The sequence below is a fragment of the Cottoperca gobio genome, chromosome 21, assembly GCF_900634415.1.
Source record: "Cottoperca gobio chromosome 21, fCotGob3.1, whole genome shotgun sequence".
NCBI lineage: Eukaryota > Metazoa > Chordata > Actinopteri > Perciformes > Bovichtidae > Cottoperca > Cottoperca gobio.
In genome coordinates, this window is record NC_041375.1 from 18,663,198 (window position 1) to 18,681,816 (window position 18,619).

Genomic DNA, 18,619 nt, shown 5'->3' on the forward strand with positions numbered 1-18,619 from the left:
GATATTTGTCATAAGTATAGCAGATGCATTCATGTGTAAGCAGCATTTTAATGTTGCAGTGGGTCATGGCTAAGCTAATTTTAATAATTTACATTATAGTTGTTAATTGTATAGAAATGTATCATATTTTATAAAGTGATCATATGTTTAGTATAATATCTTTATTTGCAAATTAACTAGTTACTTTAACTGTCAGATTAATGTTTTCTTGTATAAAAGTACACTCTTTCTCTTAGTAACAGAAAATGGGGAAAACTAATATGTCATATTGCTTTGAATGAGAAGGGATATATTTATTGGCAGGTAATTAAAGGACGGACTTCAGTTTCCAACAGGGTGTGGATCGGTGACAATACAAAAATAGTAGCGTTGTAAATAAAGTTCATCGGTTTAAATCGTCTCCAACAGACAGCTCCTTCAACCAATGAGCAGCTTTAAAAGGTCCTTGGTTTGATTTCTCAGCCAATGGGAGTGAATGAAATTTATAAGTAGGCGGGTCTACAACCTCCGTGCCAACTAGTGCCTTATGTGAGCTCCGGCAACAGATGGCGGTGGCGGCGGGTAGTACAGCCAGCTCAAATCTGACACGGCGTAAGCTCTGATGGGGGAGTCCAATGAGGAACTGGAACAAGGCTATGTCAGTCTGAACTCATTGAGAATTTCTTTCAATTTTACAGTCTTGGTTGGATTTTTCTCTTTTTACTTTCATTTTTCACCGGAGGCCGCAGAAGCCTCGGGCTGGATTTGGCTACACACCAATCAGAGTGTAAGAAGACATCTGCGGGATTGTTTGGAAAGTCTCGTAAAATGTATTTGCCAGAAATAGGCGTTTTGAAGTTGTAACATGTTTATCTTGTACAGTCAATAGTATTTACACGATAGCACAACTTGTAATTAATGTGGTGTACTAAAAAAAAGTTAAGGAGACAAGCTAACTAGTAAGCTAGCTTGCTATAATGCTACTTAGCTAGCTAACGTTACCTAGCAGCGACACTCTAGCATGTTGAATGAATGAATTGGCGACTCCCTGCATTTAACTAACAACTGCTTGTTTTTATTACAAGAACACGTTGACTATTACATGAGACGACATAAATTTCCACATTAGGGTGATCCTGTAAGGCTACCTCTTTGACTGTTACACTACATACCCTCAATTGGACAGGAATGCAATTCCAGGGAGTTGGCGGACAGCGGCGATTTAGCACGCAAAGATAGTGTTGTCCTAATACTGACAAAAGCCTGGTAATGTTTATGAAGCTGGGGGGAGCTAATTTTAGCTAGCTACAAATATTTGCACTACTTGGACTTGGCTGCAATAGTGTGAAGCTTACGCCCGGCTTGGAATGGGGAATACGGTGTCATGCTGCGTCTCTCCGGAATCAAGCCCCAAACTACCCTCGAGACAACCGGCAGAGCGGCTGGAGGAGGTCCAGACCAGCACCGAAGTGAGCGAAGATAACACCGTGCCCTACCTGCAGCATATAAGCGACAGAGAGGTGCCTGATGGTAGGTGTCCCACTTGATGCCTGGCATACCTGTGATGATTAAATAGCTTTGAACTTGACTTTCCTTTACTGTATTTATAGGGAGGCTTATCTGAATCTATTAACTGCTATAGTAATAACGCTTCTTCACATAACTCCAAGCAAACTGACTTTGATGACAGAATAGGCAAATATACACTTTATGTAAACGCACACACAGACACAGTTACTTGTGTCAGCATAAGGGGCAACAAACAACGTCAATCTTAAGTGTAACAACTTGATGATATATTATCTTTCCCAACTGCAGGGAGATACACACAGACACCCTCTTTAGCTCTTGGCAAGTTGCTAGATGTGTTTATTGCCATCCCACTGCTAGCAGATGATGATGATATTCTTTGCAATCTGTAGTTGGAAACGGCATCATGTTGATCACACTGGCATCATGTTATCAAGTCCGATAATAATAATGGAATTAAACCCATAATGTTATGGGCAGTGCATTAACTACTCAAACATTTACCAGAAAAACAAGCGCCAGCTTTATTTCCACTGCCTATTATTGAGTGGGGAGGGGGGGGGATATAAAGTTGAAATAGAAAAAGATCACGCCTTAACCAGAACAAACATGTTTATTTTTGTTTTGTATCTGTGCACAAACTGCATCGTGTAATGTGCTACTGAGTGACATTAACTTAGCATCTCTATTTCTACTGATGCAGAGAAAGGTTAGCAAATGGGTCATATCTTCAGACAGTCACAGTTTTTTTTTCCTCAAACTAATCAGAAGCTCTGGTCAGGAAAGCATCCCAGGTATTTCCCTGTAATGTAGGTCCAAACTCAGTTTTGTACTACAAGTCCCGAGTGTCGCCACTCTTCCCTCACTCACAGACATGCGCCGTTTCATTCCATTCATGCTGTTGTGGACTTTAGTATGTGAGAGCAGCTGTTGTCAGGGTCAGAATCTGATCAACAGCCCTTCCTACATTCCTCATGTCTCTTCTTGCTGTCATCACTTCACAAATGTTGCAATCTCCTAATCCTAAATCTTTTATGTAATGTGCTGTCTGCACGGATTTAGATAAAGAACACAATTCTCAAAGTCATGCTCACGTATATACCAGTGGCGTCTTTGTGTTTGCAATCGTGGAATTTCTAGTTCTATCTGTGAAGTATTTTTAAAAGTAGTTCTACATTAAAACCCATACGATACGTGATCAGTTAAATTTATATTTTGAAAAAAAAGACTGGTCAGTCTATTCCCACTTTTAACAGACAGTTGCCAACTGGGTGATGGAATAATCATAATGAAACTCATACATGCCTCTGGTAGAAGTTTATTGTCTTTTTTATGGTAGAACTGAGTAACTTGAAAATGTTCAGTAAAACAAGCAAACACTGTTACTCAAGCAAATAGTTTTTTAAATGAAACTCATCATAAGGGTAAAGTTCTGACTTTCAGCAGAAAGTGAACTGTATGAATTCTACCATTTATACAGTCCACATGTTCACAATTATTTATCTTACATCTGGTTTGGTGTCAAGTCTTTTGCGCTCTCCAACCTAAAGATATCTTCCCGGTGAAGCTCTGCCAGATCTGTACTGCAGCCACCATCACGTCCTGGTTATCTCTGAAATGTATTCTTGTGCGATTAATCCAAAGACTTGGGTTGCATTATTTCTTCATGGTGGATAATGACAATTTAAAGTATTACACTGTTTTTGGTCGTGTGTCAGCTAATGGCTTCCTGTTCTCTTTTTTGGCTTTATCACAATCCTTAAGTTAGAGCTAAGCAGCACACAAGATGCCTTTGTGGACAGAAGTTTATTAAAAAGCACTTTTGAACACTTTTTGTTTTCTCAGAACTGGCCTTGGAGTCTAACCCTTCTGACCACGCTCGAGCAAGCACCATCTTCCTTTGCAAGTCCCAGACAGACGGTGAGCAATCCTAACATGGCACACGCAGCAATGATTCACATAAACTGTCTTGCAGAAGCTCCCTTGAAGCACACACATCTGAAACATGATTTATTGGTGAATATTAAGACAAATATGTTTTCAGGTGTTGAGTAGTTAATTCTGTAATGCATATTTTAATATTCATGCAATTCTTTAATTTAAGTCATCTTCCTTGTGTTTATAGTTGTTGCAATCCTGGAAATGGTGGAAGGTTCCCATTACTTACTTCATTGTAGAGCTTGATTAAGTTAGAAGTGCATCACACACCCACTGGAGCCACAGGCATCTCTAACAATGAAGTCAATAACTGAACTCAAACTGCTGTAGATGTCTTTAATTAGCTGCAATAAAACAATAACCAAAAACATTTAAAGTGTAATACTACATTTGATTCTTAACAAGATGTATTTCAACGCTGAACACGGATCCCTCCTTGTAGTTTGACTTTGTTGAACATTTAGCTTCCTTTACAGTACGAGACAAGAGGAAAAGCAACCACATAAATCATATCAGTCATGTGAGTGTCAAAACTTAATCATAAATGTGATTGCTGAATTTCTTATACGTGCAAAGCAATATTGTCTTAGAGACAATATTGGGCAACGATGTGACTATGTGATTTCAATGTCTCAAGGTATCTCCTGGTCCACTGTCAAAGAAATACAGCTCCTGTTCAACAATCTTCATAGATGACAACACCGTCAGCCAGCCAAACCTCAAAAGCACAATCAAATGGTGAGAGAATTTCACACAGAGGGAAACACAAACACACCAGGCGGTCCAAAAGTCGCTCATTTCACAGGAGAAAATCCTGTTGCATCACAGCATGGTAATCCTAGAGTAATACTTAACGTATGCGTGACTAAAACAGATGCTCTTACGCCTCATTTAGGACAGTCCTCTGTAATGCCATTATTTCAGTGAATTTGGGAAAACACATTTCATCAGGATTATCTCAGTGGGTTTAAATGAAGCCTCCCTCTGAATGTGTGCAAATATTTTGTCACATTATAAGGTCTGACACACACACACACACACACACACACACACACACACACACACACACAGCATACTATTCTTCCATTGAGATTTTATTTTATTTAAGCTTTTAAAGGCAAAACATTATCAACACTAATTGTCTTTTCACTAATTCTTTTCTGTTTTTTCAGTGTCACATTAGCAATATACTACCATATCAAAAACAGGTAGGTGTACATTTCTATTTTGGTCTTAATCATCTCATTTGTGGCACAGTATGTTGCTTAAACTGGTATGTGTGTGACGAGTATTGACGGATGTATTATGTGTTCCTTAGGGACTCGAGCAGGTCGCTGGACATCTTTGATGAGAAGTTGCACCCCTTATCAGTGAGTACTTTTGAAAAGATTTCCTCAAACTCGGTAACAGTGACTTTTCTGAGTCAGATATTCTCATCGCCTGGCTCCCATTAGCAAGACGTATGAACAAAACCCCTTACTTCAAGCCAGTAGATTTGTTTAATCCTGTCATTTGTCTAATATTTAATTTTACTTGCATGTCAAAAACTGGAACCATGACCATATCACATCTGCCAAGATAAGAGATGGGCTCTAATACAATAGCTTACCCCTTGGATTCCAGATTCCCCCTTTTTAAAACATTCGTAATGGATTTTAACACTATAAACAAACACTCTCTTTCTCGCCTATCACCTTTTTATACATGCAAAAATGAAGCTATTGCATCAGACCTGCCATTGACCTGTTTTTTGTGGTGTTTGTCCCATACAGAAAGAGCCATTGCCAGATGACTACTCCCATGTCAACCCTGAACACAAAGTGATCTACCGCTTTGTCAGAACGCTCTTCAGCGCTGCACAGCTCACTGCAGAATGTGCCATTGTCACTCTAGTAAGTCTGTGTCTTTATGATATTGTGGTGCATCCTTTGTAAAGATGCCCTTTATCTGTAATCTGTTAAATATTTTTATAGTTGCTCTGAAATCTAACCGGACATTATTGAAACTACAATTGGTAAATTGTAGGTTTAGACTTGTAGAACACAGAAGCAAAGTTTTTTGTTCATGTACTGTAGGTAAATAATGTGGTAATACAACTAACTGGTCACCAGAGGGCAGTAAACGCCTACAAACTGATTTGTCCCAAATTATACTTGACAGGCGAGTGTCTATTATGCTAACACAACAGTCTCTGCATCAGAGATGATTAAAATCATCATATTATGTTAAAGACTGAGCAGATTTGTTTTAGGATGTGGTGATCAAAGAGTAATTTATATATTCAAGCACTGGCATCACGGGGCAACCAAAGCCTTAAATTGAATAAAGTGCATTATTGGTCGCCCAAATGCAAACTGATGTAAAAATAATACAGAAAAGGCAATTTAACGCATATTGACACTTGAATAAATGAAAATACATAAACAGAATGAAAATAAATAATTATTTATTTATTTAAATAAAAAATTCTATTTCTTTGTTCTCTATCTTTTGTAGTGTGAACTAAGAGACTGTTAGTCTATTTATAACGGCTAATGTTACTAGCGCTCCTCCTACCAATTTCAAAACGGATATGTTGTTCACAATGTAAAATAGGATCCACTAAACCAGGGGGGCCCAGACGTTTTCCCTTAGAGGGCCTAAAGCAAACTCGTATTGTATTGTATTGTATTGTATTGTATTGTTAAGATGCAAAATGGTACTAGGATCCTAATTTCCCTTGATTTTGAAATGCCTTTTGTCTGTGTGCCAGAAACTTTGGGCAGCTCTGCATTAAACCCAATTTTAAGTAATTTGCTGGTATATAATATGTGGACTGTTATTTTCAGCTAAAACCTCTAACTTAAAATGTTGACCTTCTTCGTCAAGGTGTACGCGGAACGCCTGCTGACCTACGCTGAGCTCGATATCTGCCCTGCCAACTGGAAGCACATCGTCCTGGGAGCCATCCTGTTGGCTTCTAAAGTCTGGGATGACCAGGCTGTGTGGAACGTCGACTACTGCCAGATCCTTAAAGACATCACAGTGGAGGACATGTGAGCGTTTCTTTATACAAACAATGAAATGGAAACAGATCCTTTTGAATCACTCAAATCTCAATCAATTTCTGTGAGGGTAGGGATGGTTAGAAAATAGCTATTAACATTTTTGTGCAGTTTTTTTTATTTGATTGGCCCTAATAGCAACTCCTCTGAGGCCATGGTTCTAATCTTGAAAGAGCTGGAAATTCCTCTCTTCTCCAACTGAAGCAGTTCAAGTATCTCTGGGTCTGATGAGAGCAAGAAATCACATTTACAAGAACCCTTTTTAATTAGTTTTTAAAGGCAGGGTGTCTTTGCTCACCCTCCAATTTGAAAAGAACTCTTGAGTAGAACCACTGCTCCTTCATGTTGAAAGGGTACCAGTTGAGATGGTTTTGTGTCTGCTCATAAGGTCTCCTGGCCACTCCCCATGGACATATTGTAGATATGTCCAGGTGGGAGGAAACTCCAGGGAAAGATCCAGAGCACACTGGAGTGATTGCATGTTCCTACCTGGCATAGGAATGCCTTGGCATGCCACAGGAAGGGCTGGAGGGTGTGCCACCACGACCCGGGCCCTGCACAGTTGATTAATGGTGTAGCTCTAATAGTCAAGATCGTTTGTTAATAGTGGTAAGGTAATTTAACTAATGCATAGAGATATAAATATATCTTAAATTGCTGTGGCTGTGACATTTCATCTATAGATTTGGTTGATGTTTGGGTTTCTGAGCTCCAGATTTTTAAAAAGAAGGAGTTTCCTAACTAATATAACATGGTGCTGGCACTACATGCTTGCCTGCCTAATAAAGAGATGCACTTAAAGCAGACAGAAGAGGAGATGTGCTGGGATGGATGGAGGTTGTAACATCTCTGCTGTAGCTCAGGCTAGAAGCCGGTGAAGAGGCCGGGGGCTGCACTTGGAGCATCCAGGCTTTATTACCTACAATTGCTTTTCCTCTCTGTGTGTTTTTTGTGTGTGTATAAAAGAGGTTGAAAGTGCCTTCTTGTTTTTTGTGATTTGGAAAGGTGCGTGCACTGCCTGCATGTTTGTGAGCCCCCATCCCTCTCTGACTCTCTTTCCTCTCGTATATGTCTGACCCACACTCTGTCTGCTCTATTTTCATTGCTGCCATTGAAGTGTCTTTGTGAGCCTGGTCGGGTCTTGATGGAGGGATGGGAAGAAGGGTAGAGAGAGAAACAGAGAGACTGAGAGAAATGCAGGGGAGGGTCTCAAGTGCTCTCACTGCTTCTACATAATGGCCCTGGCTCTCGCCCACTCCATTAGTTGCCCTGGGAGACCAGACATCACACACACACTCATGCTCGCTCTCACCACCTTTGCTGACCAACAAAGCATCCTAGATGCTGTCTCCTTGGCGACCACCTCCCTTAGCTTTTCTCATGGCTGTGATGATGGTGATGATGATGATGATGATGAGGAGGATGGAGGTTGTAGTCTGGAAGAAGATGAGCTGTGATACTCCAAAGTGGGTGCTTGGAAATGCCTGATTGCCTGTGTGTGTGTGTGTGTGTGTGTGTGATTTCTGTGGAAGAGCTTTGATTCCATATCCGTAAGCACTTACTATCTTGAATTTTTAATGTCAGTGCAAAGTTGACTGAATTGATATTCAAGTTCCTGCCGCTGACTTTTACAGGGTAAAAAATGTCTTTAGTAAAATCAGATGAACGAGAGTAAAACCACAGATTTTGAGAAATATATTTTCTTCTATGAAATGGCTGTCGACAATTAACCTTAAGTATCCCGAGTGGCTAATCAAAATTGATACAAAGATCCTCAGTTCCCTTTTTTATGAAAGTTGTGAGGTCTGAACAGGATCATTTATTAAATCCAATCTCAGGGGATTTGACTTGTTACTACTTTTGTGATGATCATTTGTGACTGTGGTTTTATTATTTATTTATTGTGTCACTTTTTCTGAAAGAGACATTTATGAATTTGCATAATTTGTATATGTTTTTATTGTATTATTTTTATGATAAACGTCAGCACTTGGCTGTATGTTGATGAGGTTAGAAATTGTTTGCTGAGATTTAGATTTTGGAGGTTGCTTTTACAATACAGCACCTGAGAAGGTGACTTTGTGTCTCTTATATTTCTTTACTGGGCATCCAGGACTTTAATCCTCGGTTCCTCTATCGCACTGTTGCACTCCGTGTAGTTTCCTGTGGAAGAGAGATACAGTTTGAGAGTAGAGTTGAGACTGCTCAGAAGTCTGTAATAACCCTCAGGTTTCTTTCCCCCCTTCCAGGAATGAGATGGAGCGCCACTTCCTGGAACTTCTCCAGTTTAATATCAACGTGCCGGCCAGTGTCTATGCCAAGTACTACTTTGATCTGCGGCAGCTGGCTGATGACAACAACCTCAACTTCCCTCTGGAGCCTCTCGACAACCAACGCGCCAAGAAACTAGAGGTGAGCGGCCCTCATCAGACGTCGACCAGTAACTTCTGGTCTTCAAGTTAGGCTCACTATGAATGTACCTGTCATATTTACTTCTCTGCCGCGAGCAGGAGGGGTTTTATTAAACTAGGTAGAGAAACTTTTTTTAATTAACTTCACATATATTAACTAAATAAAGACGTTCAGTCTACACATTGCTGAAAATGCACTTTCTCCATTAGTAAACAAGATTGTCAATCTTGGGTTTATTAGCAGCCAACCAGGTGAACTAAGATAAAGAAAATTCAACTGGCGTGAAGTCTATTCGCGTCTTTGCATTGACTTTATAAGTAATCACGCTGCTTGAAAAATTTGCTTTGCGTCAGGTGCGCACCCTAAAAGCTCCGCCTTGTGACGGATGCATCTCAAAGCTCAACAGGCAGCAGTTTGCGGGGGCAGCTGGTTGGGGGACACACAGAAGACGGGACTGTGGACATTAGTGTCGCGGTTTCAGTACCGTTGCACCCGTAGCTTTAAGGCTTTAGTGATTACTACAAACACTGTGAATTATGTACTAAACCGTAAAGAAACAGAGAAACAACTGATTTATCTTTTTTTGTTCTTGAAATCAAACACCTGGTTAAAACACAATAATCTATTTACTTTTTTCTATGATAACTTGTCATTAAATGTGTTTGTGTGTTTGTCCGTCCAGGCCATTTCAAGACTATGTGAGGACAAGTACAAGGACCTGAGTCGAGCAGCGATGAGACGATCAATCAGTGCAGACAACCTGATAGGTATACGACACTCCAACGCTGTGCTGTCATAGGCCAGACTGCTTGCCCTCTGATTTCCAAAGCCCAGCTAACCCACAGCCAGACCCGGACAGACGTTACCACCTCACACGTTCAACACATGCAGGATTCAGGCTTGAAATGTTACTGCACGACCTCCCAAAACAGTAAATTGCGTTACGGCTTTGAAGCTGCGTGATTGCAAAATTACACTTGAGGTGTTAACCTAAAACTTCACCACACAACTGTTGTGTTTACAAATCCCTTATTTATTTCTTACTTGTTCTTTATTTCAAGTGTTAAGTAGGACTGCTCTGCCGCAGTTACCTCTGAGGGGTAGTCATGAAAAAAATGTTTCCAAAAATATTTGAAATATTCCATACAGCCTGGTGTTCTTCTATATTTTAGTCGTCGTCACCTAATCCCATGAGAAGACACAACCCAACTATTTGTTCGTCTGTCTCTCTGTACTGAGAGGAACAACCTTAAAAACAAGGTTTTGACAACAAGAAGGGAAATCAATGTTTTATTATGAACAGATCATTTAATTTCAATGTTCCACGAAACTGTTTGTGTGCTGTCAATTATAGTGCTTAGAAAGAAAGAAAATCGAAATCAGCAGATCAGCAGATCAGAATTTAAAATAATCAGAAATCAGAATCGGCCAAGAAAATTGCCATCGGTGCAACAACGGAGCTCTGACCTCGAGGAATAAGACATCAGGCTCTCCATACTTGTTAGTAGGAGCCGTTCATTGTTGGTTTTTGTCTTTCCGTGGGATTTGTTGACAATATGAAAGTGTATAATATCATGAGACATATCTTTTAAAATGTGCATCAGATCAAATACAAAGCTGTTCCTTTTTGAGGGTGTAACAAAAAGATGTGTTTGCTGTTAATCCAGTGGTGATTCTATATCTGTAAATGATCTACACGTATGAATTTGGATGGAGCGCACAGCATGTCAAAGTAGTGAACTATATATATTCCACAGGATTTGGCTGAAGTAAGCCGGCCTTCAGTCAGCTGTCAGTGCCAATCTGGGGTCAGTTTCACTTCAGGCGTTCATAAAGGAGCGATTTTACAGATTCTCAATCAGTATCGCTACGGCGTGTCTCGACGGCGCAGTTAGGTCGACATATTGACAAAATCAAGGTTTGGTTCACATTGTCCACCCTCAATATTGTGCCCCTCAAATCCCGACATCCTGACCCCGCCTCACAGAGCCCTCAACAGATAACCAACCCTGTGCTTGTCCCAGGCCCCCGACCAGAGCTTTCAAACAAACCACATAGATATTGAGGAGGGGGGGAAGAGACTGATGAATACTCTCCTCCTTTTTGCTTACTATGTAGGCTATTTAGCTGTGAAACTTGTCTTGTTTTTAATTGAAAAATAAACATTTGCAGATGGAGTATTTTAAATAAACACTAATCATGTAACAAAGAAATGTTGTGTTGTTGTGTTTGTGTGTCAGATCTGTGATCAGTGTGTGGTGCTGTTGTAGCACAAAGCACATTTAACCAGTCAAGCACCACCTCCACCATAAATAGTCTTTTGAAATATAACATTAATAATGGCTTTATGTAACATTTCACAAAGGTAAGTTAATGTTGTAAAAGCCATCATCTTCTAACTGAACTGATTATGAGACGAGATGCGTCAGGATCCGCGAGATTTACCACCTCAGCTGAAAGAGTTCCCGGATGAGTTGTAATATTATTATTTCAAAATGCCACTTTTAAGATACAAACTTGTCAGCAATCAGAATGTGAAGTAACTCGAGAGTCCCACAAACTATTGGTCATTTTTAACAATGTTTTGATCTGAACACCCGCTCACATATGCAGCATATAAACCGTATGGTGCCGGTGCCGTTAAATATATTTAGTACTCTCTTAGTTTTCAATTTAATGTCATTACAATAATATGGATTTAGATATTTTCTGTATATTCCTCTCTTTCTAATTGTATTTTTTTAGTTAAGCCGTTGTAACATTTGTCAGTAGAAGAGGATGCTTCCTCCTGCAGTTGAGATTTTTCCCATATTGAATAACTGCATATACAACTTCTTTTTATAGGTTTTGTTAAAATGATTGTGATCAAAATTTGCCGAGTAAGTCTTGGTGTAGCTGCTATTAAACAACAAATGAAAGAATATAATAAGATAAAGAGTTGCCCTCACTCAAATATGTCATTCAGGAACTATTTGAAGTTCTAGAGGTGCCGCACTCAACAAACCATGAATGCAGCATGAAATATGTTTGGGCAATATTATGCCATATATACTCTGTGAGACAATATTTATTTGTTCTCTGTCAGATTGTGCAGTACTGTTTATACGTCGGTAAGCGACCACAACGATGAGACCTCAAGCAGCAACACATTCGAAGAAAAATGTATCAAATGAGTAAAACATTGTTGACTTTAAAAAGCTGTTTTTCACTTCCTCCTCCTGCCCTGATGAGATAATGCAAGTGATGTCCACACATTTAAATAGTCTCGTTTAGGCCACTAAACGGTTAAACTTTCACTGTGTGGAGATTATAACAAAAGCTAAATTTGTCTCCATATTCAAAGTTTTTTTAACAAATATTTTCTTCTAGTTTTAATTTGAGCATAAATTCAAATGTAGACATTGTGTCCGATTGGAGTCTAGAAACCTCAGTAAAAAATCCACACGACATACTGTATGTACAAAAACACAGACGTACATGAGATGTGCACCAAACTCGAGATCAACTCTGTTTTAATTCACAATATTAATCAAAATCTACAATATTTTTTTATATCCTTTGAGGAACTCTATCAATAGGAAAGCAGATTTAAGCTTAAACAAAAAAAAAATACTAAATGTCAGTTTTTACCAACATTTACTGCCATTCATCATCACTCATACAATCACATTCACTTACACAAATCAGACTAATAAATTAAGAGATATCATCTAGCGTGCAGTAGTCTAAACAACACAATTGGCCAACAGCATTGAAATTGAAAATAGTACAGACCATCACAGCAGAAAACAATCTCGGATATTTAGTTCACATTCCGTCTTCTGGTGACATTTTGCACTGAACTCTGAGACAACTTTTATTTTTGAAGTTTTGCTGTCTCAGTTTCGGGTTGCATTTTGACACCACGTGCAGTTTCTCGACAATGGGCTGCACTCCCCTTGCTGTGTCAAGGTAAGATACCCCTTGTAAGTGCCCCTCTTTCTTGGCAACATCTATTTCTATCAGTAGGTGTGCCAGATTTTGATTTTTTTTCTTCACTTCTGCAGAATATTGTTACATACAACTGTATAGATGTCTGTAATAGTTAGTAGTATGGGATTCAACAAGCCATTCAGATTCGGCTCCCCCTCCTATGTTTCATTATCAATTAATCTGCTGGTTTTTGTCTTGCTTGTAGAAATGTCTGTCACCTTCAGCTATTTTGGCATTTCTGCTTTTAATCAGTTTAATAATAGTCGATTATAAACATTGTTGCTTGTTACTTTTCAGTCAATCTTCCAATCGATGAATAGAATAATTATTAAACAAATCTCAGTCTATGAACACAGCATCTGTCTGTTAGGAGTCCATGGCATGAAAAGTCTCTTTTAGTCGGTAACTGGGAGTCCACAGCAGAATTGAATAAGCAGTCATCATAAAGAGTTGAGATTAAATAACTATTCCAATAGTAGATTTCACTGTAACCACCACCTTATTTATTTTTTTACACAGTTTTGGTACAGATTCTTATTCGACTGACGGTCTGTGGTCTAATGTTGATCTATTAAGGGGAGTCCCTCATGCGGAGATCATAAAGTGAGCAACTCTGCTGTCAACCAGCAGATGGGGGTAAAAGCCAAGGTCAGTTTCATCCTGCAGCTTTAACTTGATCACCTCCATATAGTTCACACAACATGAATGCAACTAATTCAGAAACAGACTTTAGAGAAAGACTGAATTCCTAAAAATGACTTACAAGTCTGAGCAAACCTAAACAAGGACAGTTTTTCAGCACTGTTTCAGTTTGTAATCATACAAAACACACCAGATATCACACTCAAACATTGACATGAAACAGCACATTTATGTACAGGTTTATACATAATTCAAATCAGACAAGATTAGTTTCTCTGGTGTCTTACACTTAGCTCGTGGCAGTGGCAATGGTTGGTTACAAACTAAACATATCACACTTTACACCAACATTTTTTACAGCACGTTTGTACAATATATACATAAATAAATATGTTTTTTCTGTCTCAGTGCTCAGGATAAGCAGATGGGAAGAAGCATCCGTGATTCCGTCATGGATCCATGTTACTCTGTGGGGTTTTAAGATTGTTTTCTCAGTAAATGTCACTTAGAAAAGCAGTTTCCATTGTTGGAGTCACTTTTCACAAAAGTCAGACTCTCTTTTGTTAAAATTGCTTTTTCCCAGATTTTAAATTGTTCCCATTGAACGCTTTGAATCGTTTGCTCCATTGTTTTTAATATTGTCACAATTGTCTAGTTTCTGTGAAATTCAGAGCACAATGATGCACAAGTCCAGCAGATGTTTGTCGGCACTTAAATTCTGGGTGTTTGGATACTTTAGTTTATATTTCTGAGTGTCCTTAGAGGTGACTGCATGAACGTCAGTCTTCTTAACTGTGCCAGTCAGCTCATATATGCAATGGAGCAGCTTTATGGTAGATCCCTGACGTCAGTCCAGTTCCAGTATGTCCAGTTAAAGCAGTACTGGCCTCACTGTATATGGAGGGTGGAGCAGTGGCTTTCTGCAGCCAGCAGGGGCAGCATCGAGCCCCAAACCTCCTCCAAGACTCTAGGGTTTTTCCTGACCAAATCCAGACTCCTGAGGTGATGCCCACCACTAAGCACATCAAGTACTTAACCATGAAGATGGCGTAGTCTGGGCCCACGCCCGAGCGCTGGCGCTCAGACGGGCAGGAGCAGGCCAAAGCTCGCTCCCAGCCGGGCCGGTAGTGCTGCTCATAGACCAGGCAGGCCACCACGATGGTGGCGGGGACGGTGTACAGCACTGTGAAGAGCCCGATGCGGATCATCAGCCGCTCCAGTTTGTCGGTCTTGGTGCCACCTTGCTTGATGATGCTCCTGATGCGGAAGAGAGAAACAAAGCCGGCAAGTAAGAAAAGTGAGCCGGTGAAGAGGTAAACCACGAGAGGTGCGAGTACGAATCCCCTCAAATTCTCCAGACTCTGGTTCCCCACGTAGCAGATTCCAGCCACAGGGTCCCCGTCCACAGAGCTGAGAGCCAGGACGACGATGGTCTTGACGCTAGGGATGAGCCAGGCGGCGAGGTGGAAATACTGAGAGTATCCTGCGATGGCCTCGCTGCCCCACTTCATCCCTGCAGCCAGAAACCAGGTGAAGGACAGCACCACCCACCAGATGGAGCTGGCCATGCCAAAGAAATACACCAACAAGAAGACCAGGGTGCAGAGAGCGGGGCCAGTGGTGTCGTAGAGGATGTGCAGCTGATCGCCACCAACACTGCTGCTGGCGCCACAAGCCACCCGCTCATGACCTGCCACCAGGCGGATGATGTAACCCAAAGACACGAAGAGGTAGCAAGCAGCCAGGAAGATGATGGGCCTCTCTGGGTACTTGAAGCGCTCCATGTCAATGAGGAAGGTGGCGACAGTGGTCAAGGTGGAGATGAAGCACAGCACCGACCAGAGTCCCACCCAGAAGGTGGTGAAGGCGCGTTCGTCGGCTGAGAAGTAGGGTTGATGGCAGGGCTGGGCACAGTTTGGTAGGGGGCCGGTCTGGACCTGGCCGTACAGAGTGTGGGACTCCCTTTTGATGGGGACCAGGGGGTCTCGACAGCGGCACTCCCTGTCACACTGCGGGGGGCTGGGTGGTCTGGTCCGGCCTTTAGGGGTTGGCTTTGGAAACGGTGGAGCCAGGGTAGTGGTCTCGCTGCTGTTCTGGTCCATGCACAGGGTCTCGTCGCCCAGCTGGGGCAGCTGTTCACAGCTCATCCTCTCGGGCCACTCGAAGCCGTACTGGCTCATCAGAGGAGAGCAGCCTCGTTTGGCCCGTTCACACACGGACCGGCAGGGTGGCAGCGGCTTGCGGTAGTCTGGCAGGCAGATCGGGGTGTACATGCTGCACAGGAAGAAGAGCAGATCTGGAGAGCAGCGGATCCGGACCAGGGGCCAGAACTGGTGCACCTCCAACCCCACCTCCTCCTGGGTGTCATGGTTGAACTGATTGGGCATGTAAGTCAGGTTGTAGCCGATGCCCCTGCACATGGGCACAGTTATAGGCTCACACACCAGATCCTTGGAGGCTGCTAACGTGAGACTAGGACACCGGAGCAGCAGCAGCAGCAGCACGAACAACGGGTTGCACGGCGCGTGCCTCACCGTAGATGCCATATAGAAATGTGTGAAGAGATATTAATATAGAGTCACTAAAACAAGAAACATATAATTGGAAGCTTTCCACCACAAGGAAAAAGCAGCTTCAGTTCATCTCAGAAACCTGGATGAAAACTTTATTTTCCTGCTGAATGAATCAGGACCAGAGTTTCATTCTGCTCCTTTCAGCCTCTTAATGATTCAAACCAAACAAGTTGGCAAATCCAGTTTGTCCATAAAGTTCCACAGAGAGCCACGCCGAGCTGCTGTCAATCATTCACCAGAGCTCCTGCAATCATTACGGAGAAAGTTCATCTCCGGTGGTCATGTTCCAATAAATTTAACGACCTTGTAACATTTTTACCAGCCTCGTTTGCTCTCGACAGGTTGCAGACGCCAGAAAAAGTCGCATTATGAGACTGGCGGTCGGTGAAAAAAAAAGAAAGTAAAAGCTGTCCAGGGAAATGTGAGGAAACAAATTAATGTTTAAAGTGAGCATAAAAATCTCCAGTCTCTTCGTCCAGAACCCGGCGTGTAAAATCCATCTGACGTTTATTCCCTCAGTAACATGAAAACAGCGTTCAGGCACATGTTAGTTTGTTTTTCTTTTCAAAGTTTCACAAGTGGCATCTCTGCTATTGGAAAACAAAATACCACACAAGAATAATCCGACGCGTCTTTCAGGGTAAAAAACTTGTCCCGTGTCATCAAGCGCAGCAGCGTGCGGCTGCAGCCTTCACTGAGCCCCAGGACGGAATAAAGTCAGTCTGAAGCTGCAGCACCTCCTCATCACACACGGGGACTGCTGCATTCAAGGTCTGTCGGAAATGTCATAATGCAACCATGAGCACACAGAAGAGATTTCCAGCGAAGCGAGAAAAGGAACATATGTAACTAACAATCGTAATTCTTTAAACCCCATCTTATGGAAAAGATATAATCAAACTTTATTCATCCAAAAGTGTTATATAGTAGTGCAAAAGAGTAGTGCAGATATTTGAAATATCTATAAAGGTGCAAGTATAAATTGATCAATAAGCAGATATCCAAAATCCAAACATGCACAGTGATAAAAAATATAAACAAGGTTAACAGTCTTAAGGGTTAAGGGTCATAAACTCAAAAGTTGTTGCATAATTTAAATTATAACGAGACGCTCTAAAGCAAATCAATAGTTCTGAGATGAAAGATGAGACATTACAGAAGTCTGACCACATATTTTTTCACTCTGTGTTTAATCCTGAATTATGATTTATTAAACCATAATCACCAACAATAAGAAGGTTTCTGCACAAAGTGCTTCATATAAGGAAAATAAAAATATATTAGAGCCTTTTTTTTAAGTTTAATATAATAACAAAATCTAAGCAATTTAAAGAATAAATTAGATTATAAATAGTAAAACTAATACATGATACAATTGTATTGTAATTCCACTGCAGTGATTTATTACTTTTACTTATGTTGTTGGATCTGACTACTTTAAACACTGAAAATAAGTTAAACTTCTGCGTATCATCCAAAAGACTCCTAATCTGAATGTGTCCGTTACAAACATACTTCACGTAGAATCCACACAAGTTGAAATAATTCAAATGTGAACTTCCTAACCTTTTTGTTTCCTCTTTATTATGCAGCTTAGTGAAGCCTGAAGTCTGAAAACTACTGTTGACACAGTCCATGTTGTGATCATCTCCCACCAACAACACCTGAACGCATCAGTAAATTGTATTTATGACTTCCTGCATTAGAATGCAGGAGTTCACCAGGAGAACTTGGAGGTATTGGATGACTGATGATTTCACAAAAACGAACACACACACACACACACACACACACACACACACACACACACACACACACACACACACACACACACACACACACTTTTGTTAGTGACAACATCAACAGCAATTAATTGTATTTCTTTTCTTTTCTCAAACTTGCAGGCTATTTTTAATTTCCTGTTTCCTGTTTCCTTTGTTCGCTCCAACAAATGTTGTAATTCTTAATTTTTCATCCAATTTTACATAACAACACAACAACAGCAATTTCAAACATCAATCTGAAACTTGACAGGTTTTAAATACTTTAAAGGAGCAGTCCACGTTTTACATCACAGCTAGAAACAAAACACAATAAACAAGATAAAGATGAATTTGCCTGATAGCATTATTTATTTATTTTAAAATGTTCTATGGATTTCTTTCTCCACATTTATAGTGCAGTGAAAATCTAATATTGAGACAGTCCGATCACAAACTGTGTTTCAAAATAAAATCACTTTTTTCCCATTCAAACAGCAAAAAGACCCAAAAAACGTATTTTTCAACACAAAACGTTGTTCAGACATTTTGTAGTGAAAAAGCAAACAGAGTAAAATGAAGACACCAGTCAGACCACTTAAAACTGAACCTGTATGTGTGTACTAACAAGTATTACGTTACATAAATATAAATCACAGGTCAAATAAAGTCCTCATGAGCCTCGTGTGAAGACGCTTCAATTAGATGAAATCTGATTTCAGTGTTTCCTGCACTGATCTGTGATTTTAATCTTAAACTCTTTCACATC

At 40.5% G+C, this 18,619-nt stretch overlaps 2 protein-coding genes across 4 annotated transcripts; one reads left to right on the plus strand and one right to left on the minus strand.

Annotated features, from left to right (window-relative positions):
- The first annotated feature begins 524 nt into the window (after window positions 1-524).
- Window positions 525-11,116, plus strand: ccnyl1 (cyclin Y-like 1). 3 transcript variants are annotated; one of them, XM_029459568.1, is made up of 11 exons: window positions 525-766; window positions 1,323-1,509; window positions 3,355-3,429; window positions 3,912-3,967; window positions 4,085-4,185; window positions 4,620-4,655; window positions 4,766-4,817; window positions 5,220-5,339; window positions 6,316-6,482; window positions 8,741-8,903; window positions 9,586-11,116. In XM_029459568.1, the coding sequence occupies exons 1-11, from the start codon at window positions 602-604 to the stop codon at window positions 9,700-9,702; spliced, it is 1,239 nt and encodes a 412-aa protein (XP_029315428.1). In that variant the 5' UTR covers window positions 525-601; the 3' UTR covers window positions 9,703-11,116. The 3 variants fall into 3 exon arrangements, with proteins under 3 accessions (XP_029315428.1, XP_029315429.1, XP_029315430.1); XM_029459569.1 differs by having other exon boundaries at window positions 3,924-3,967; XM_029459570.1 differs by having other exon boundaries at window positions 525-1,509.
- Window positions 11,117-12,388: 1,272 nt separating this feature from the next.
- Window positions 12,389-16,736, minus strand: frzb (frizzled related protein). Its single transcript, XM_029459791.1, has one exon. It carries the CDS (start codon window positions 16,061-16,063, stop codon window positions 14,324-14,326), a length of 1,740 nt encoding a protein of 579 aa, XP_029315651.1. The 5' UTR covers window positions 16,064-16,736; the 3' UTR covers window positions 12,389-14,323.
- Window positions 16,737-18,619: the final 1,883 nt, after the last annotated feature.

What these genes read in the sequence shown, in the direction of transcription:
- ccnyl1 (XM_029459568.1), top strand. Translation starts at nt 602, where the DNA reads ATGGGGGAGTCCAATGAGGAACTGGAACAAGGCTATGTCAGTCTGAAC. An exon ending in CTCAAAAGCACAATCAAATG is followed by an intron (nt 4,186 to 4,619) that starts GTGAGAGAATTT and finishes CTGTTTTTTCAG; the next exon opens with TGTCACATTAGCAATATACT. An exon ending in TACTACCATATCAAAAACAG is followed by an intron (nt 4,656 to 4,765) that starts GTAGGTGTACAT and finishes TGTGTTCCTTAG; the next exon opens with GGACTCGAGCAGGTCGCTGG.
- frzb (XM_029459791.1), bottom strand. Translation starts at nt 16,063, where the DNA reads ATGGCATCTACGGTGAGGCACGCGCCGTGCAACCCGTTGTTCGTGCTG.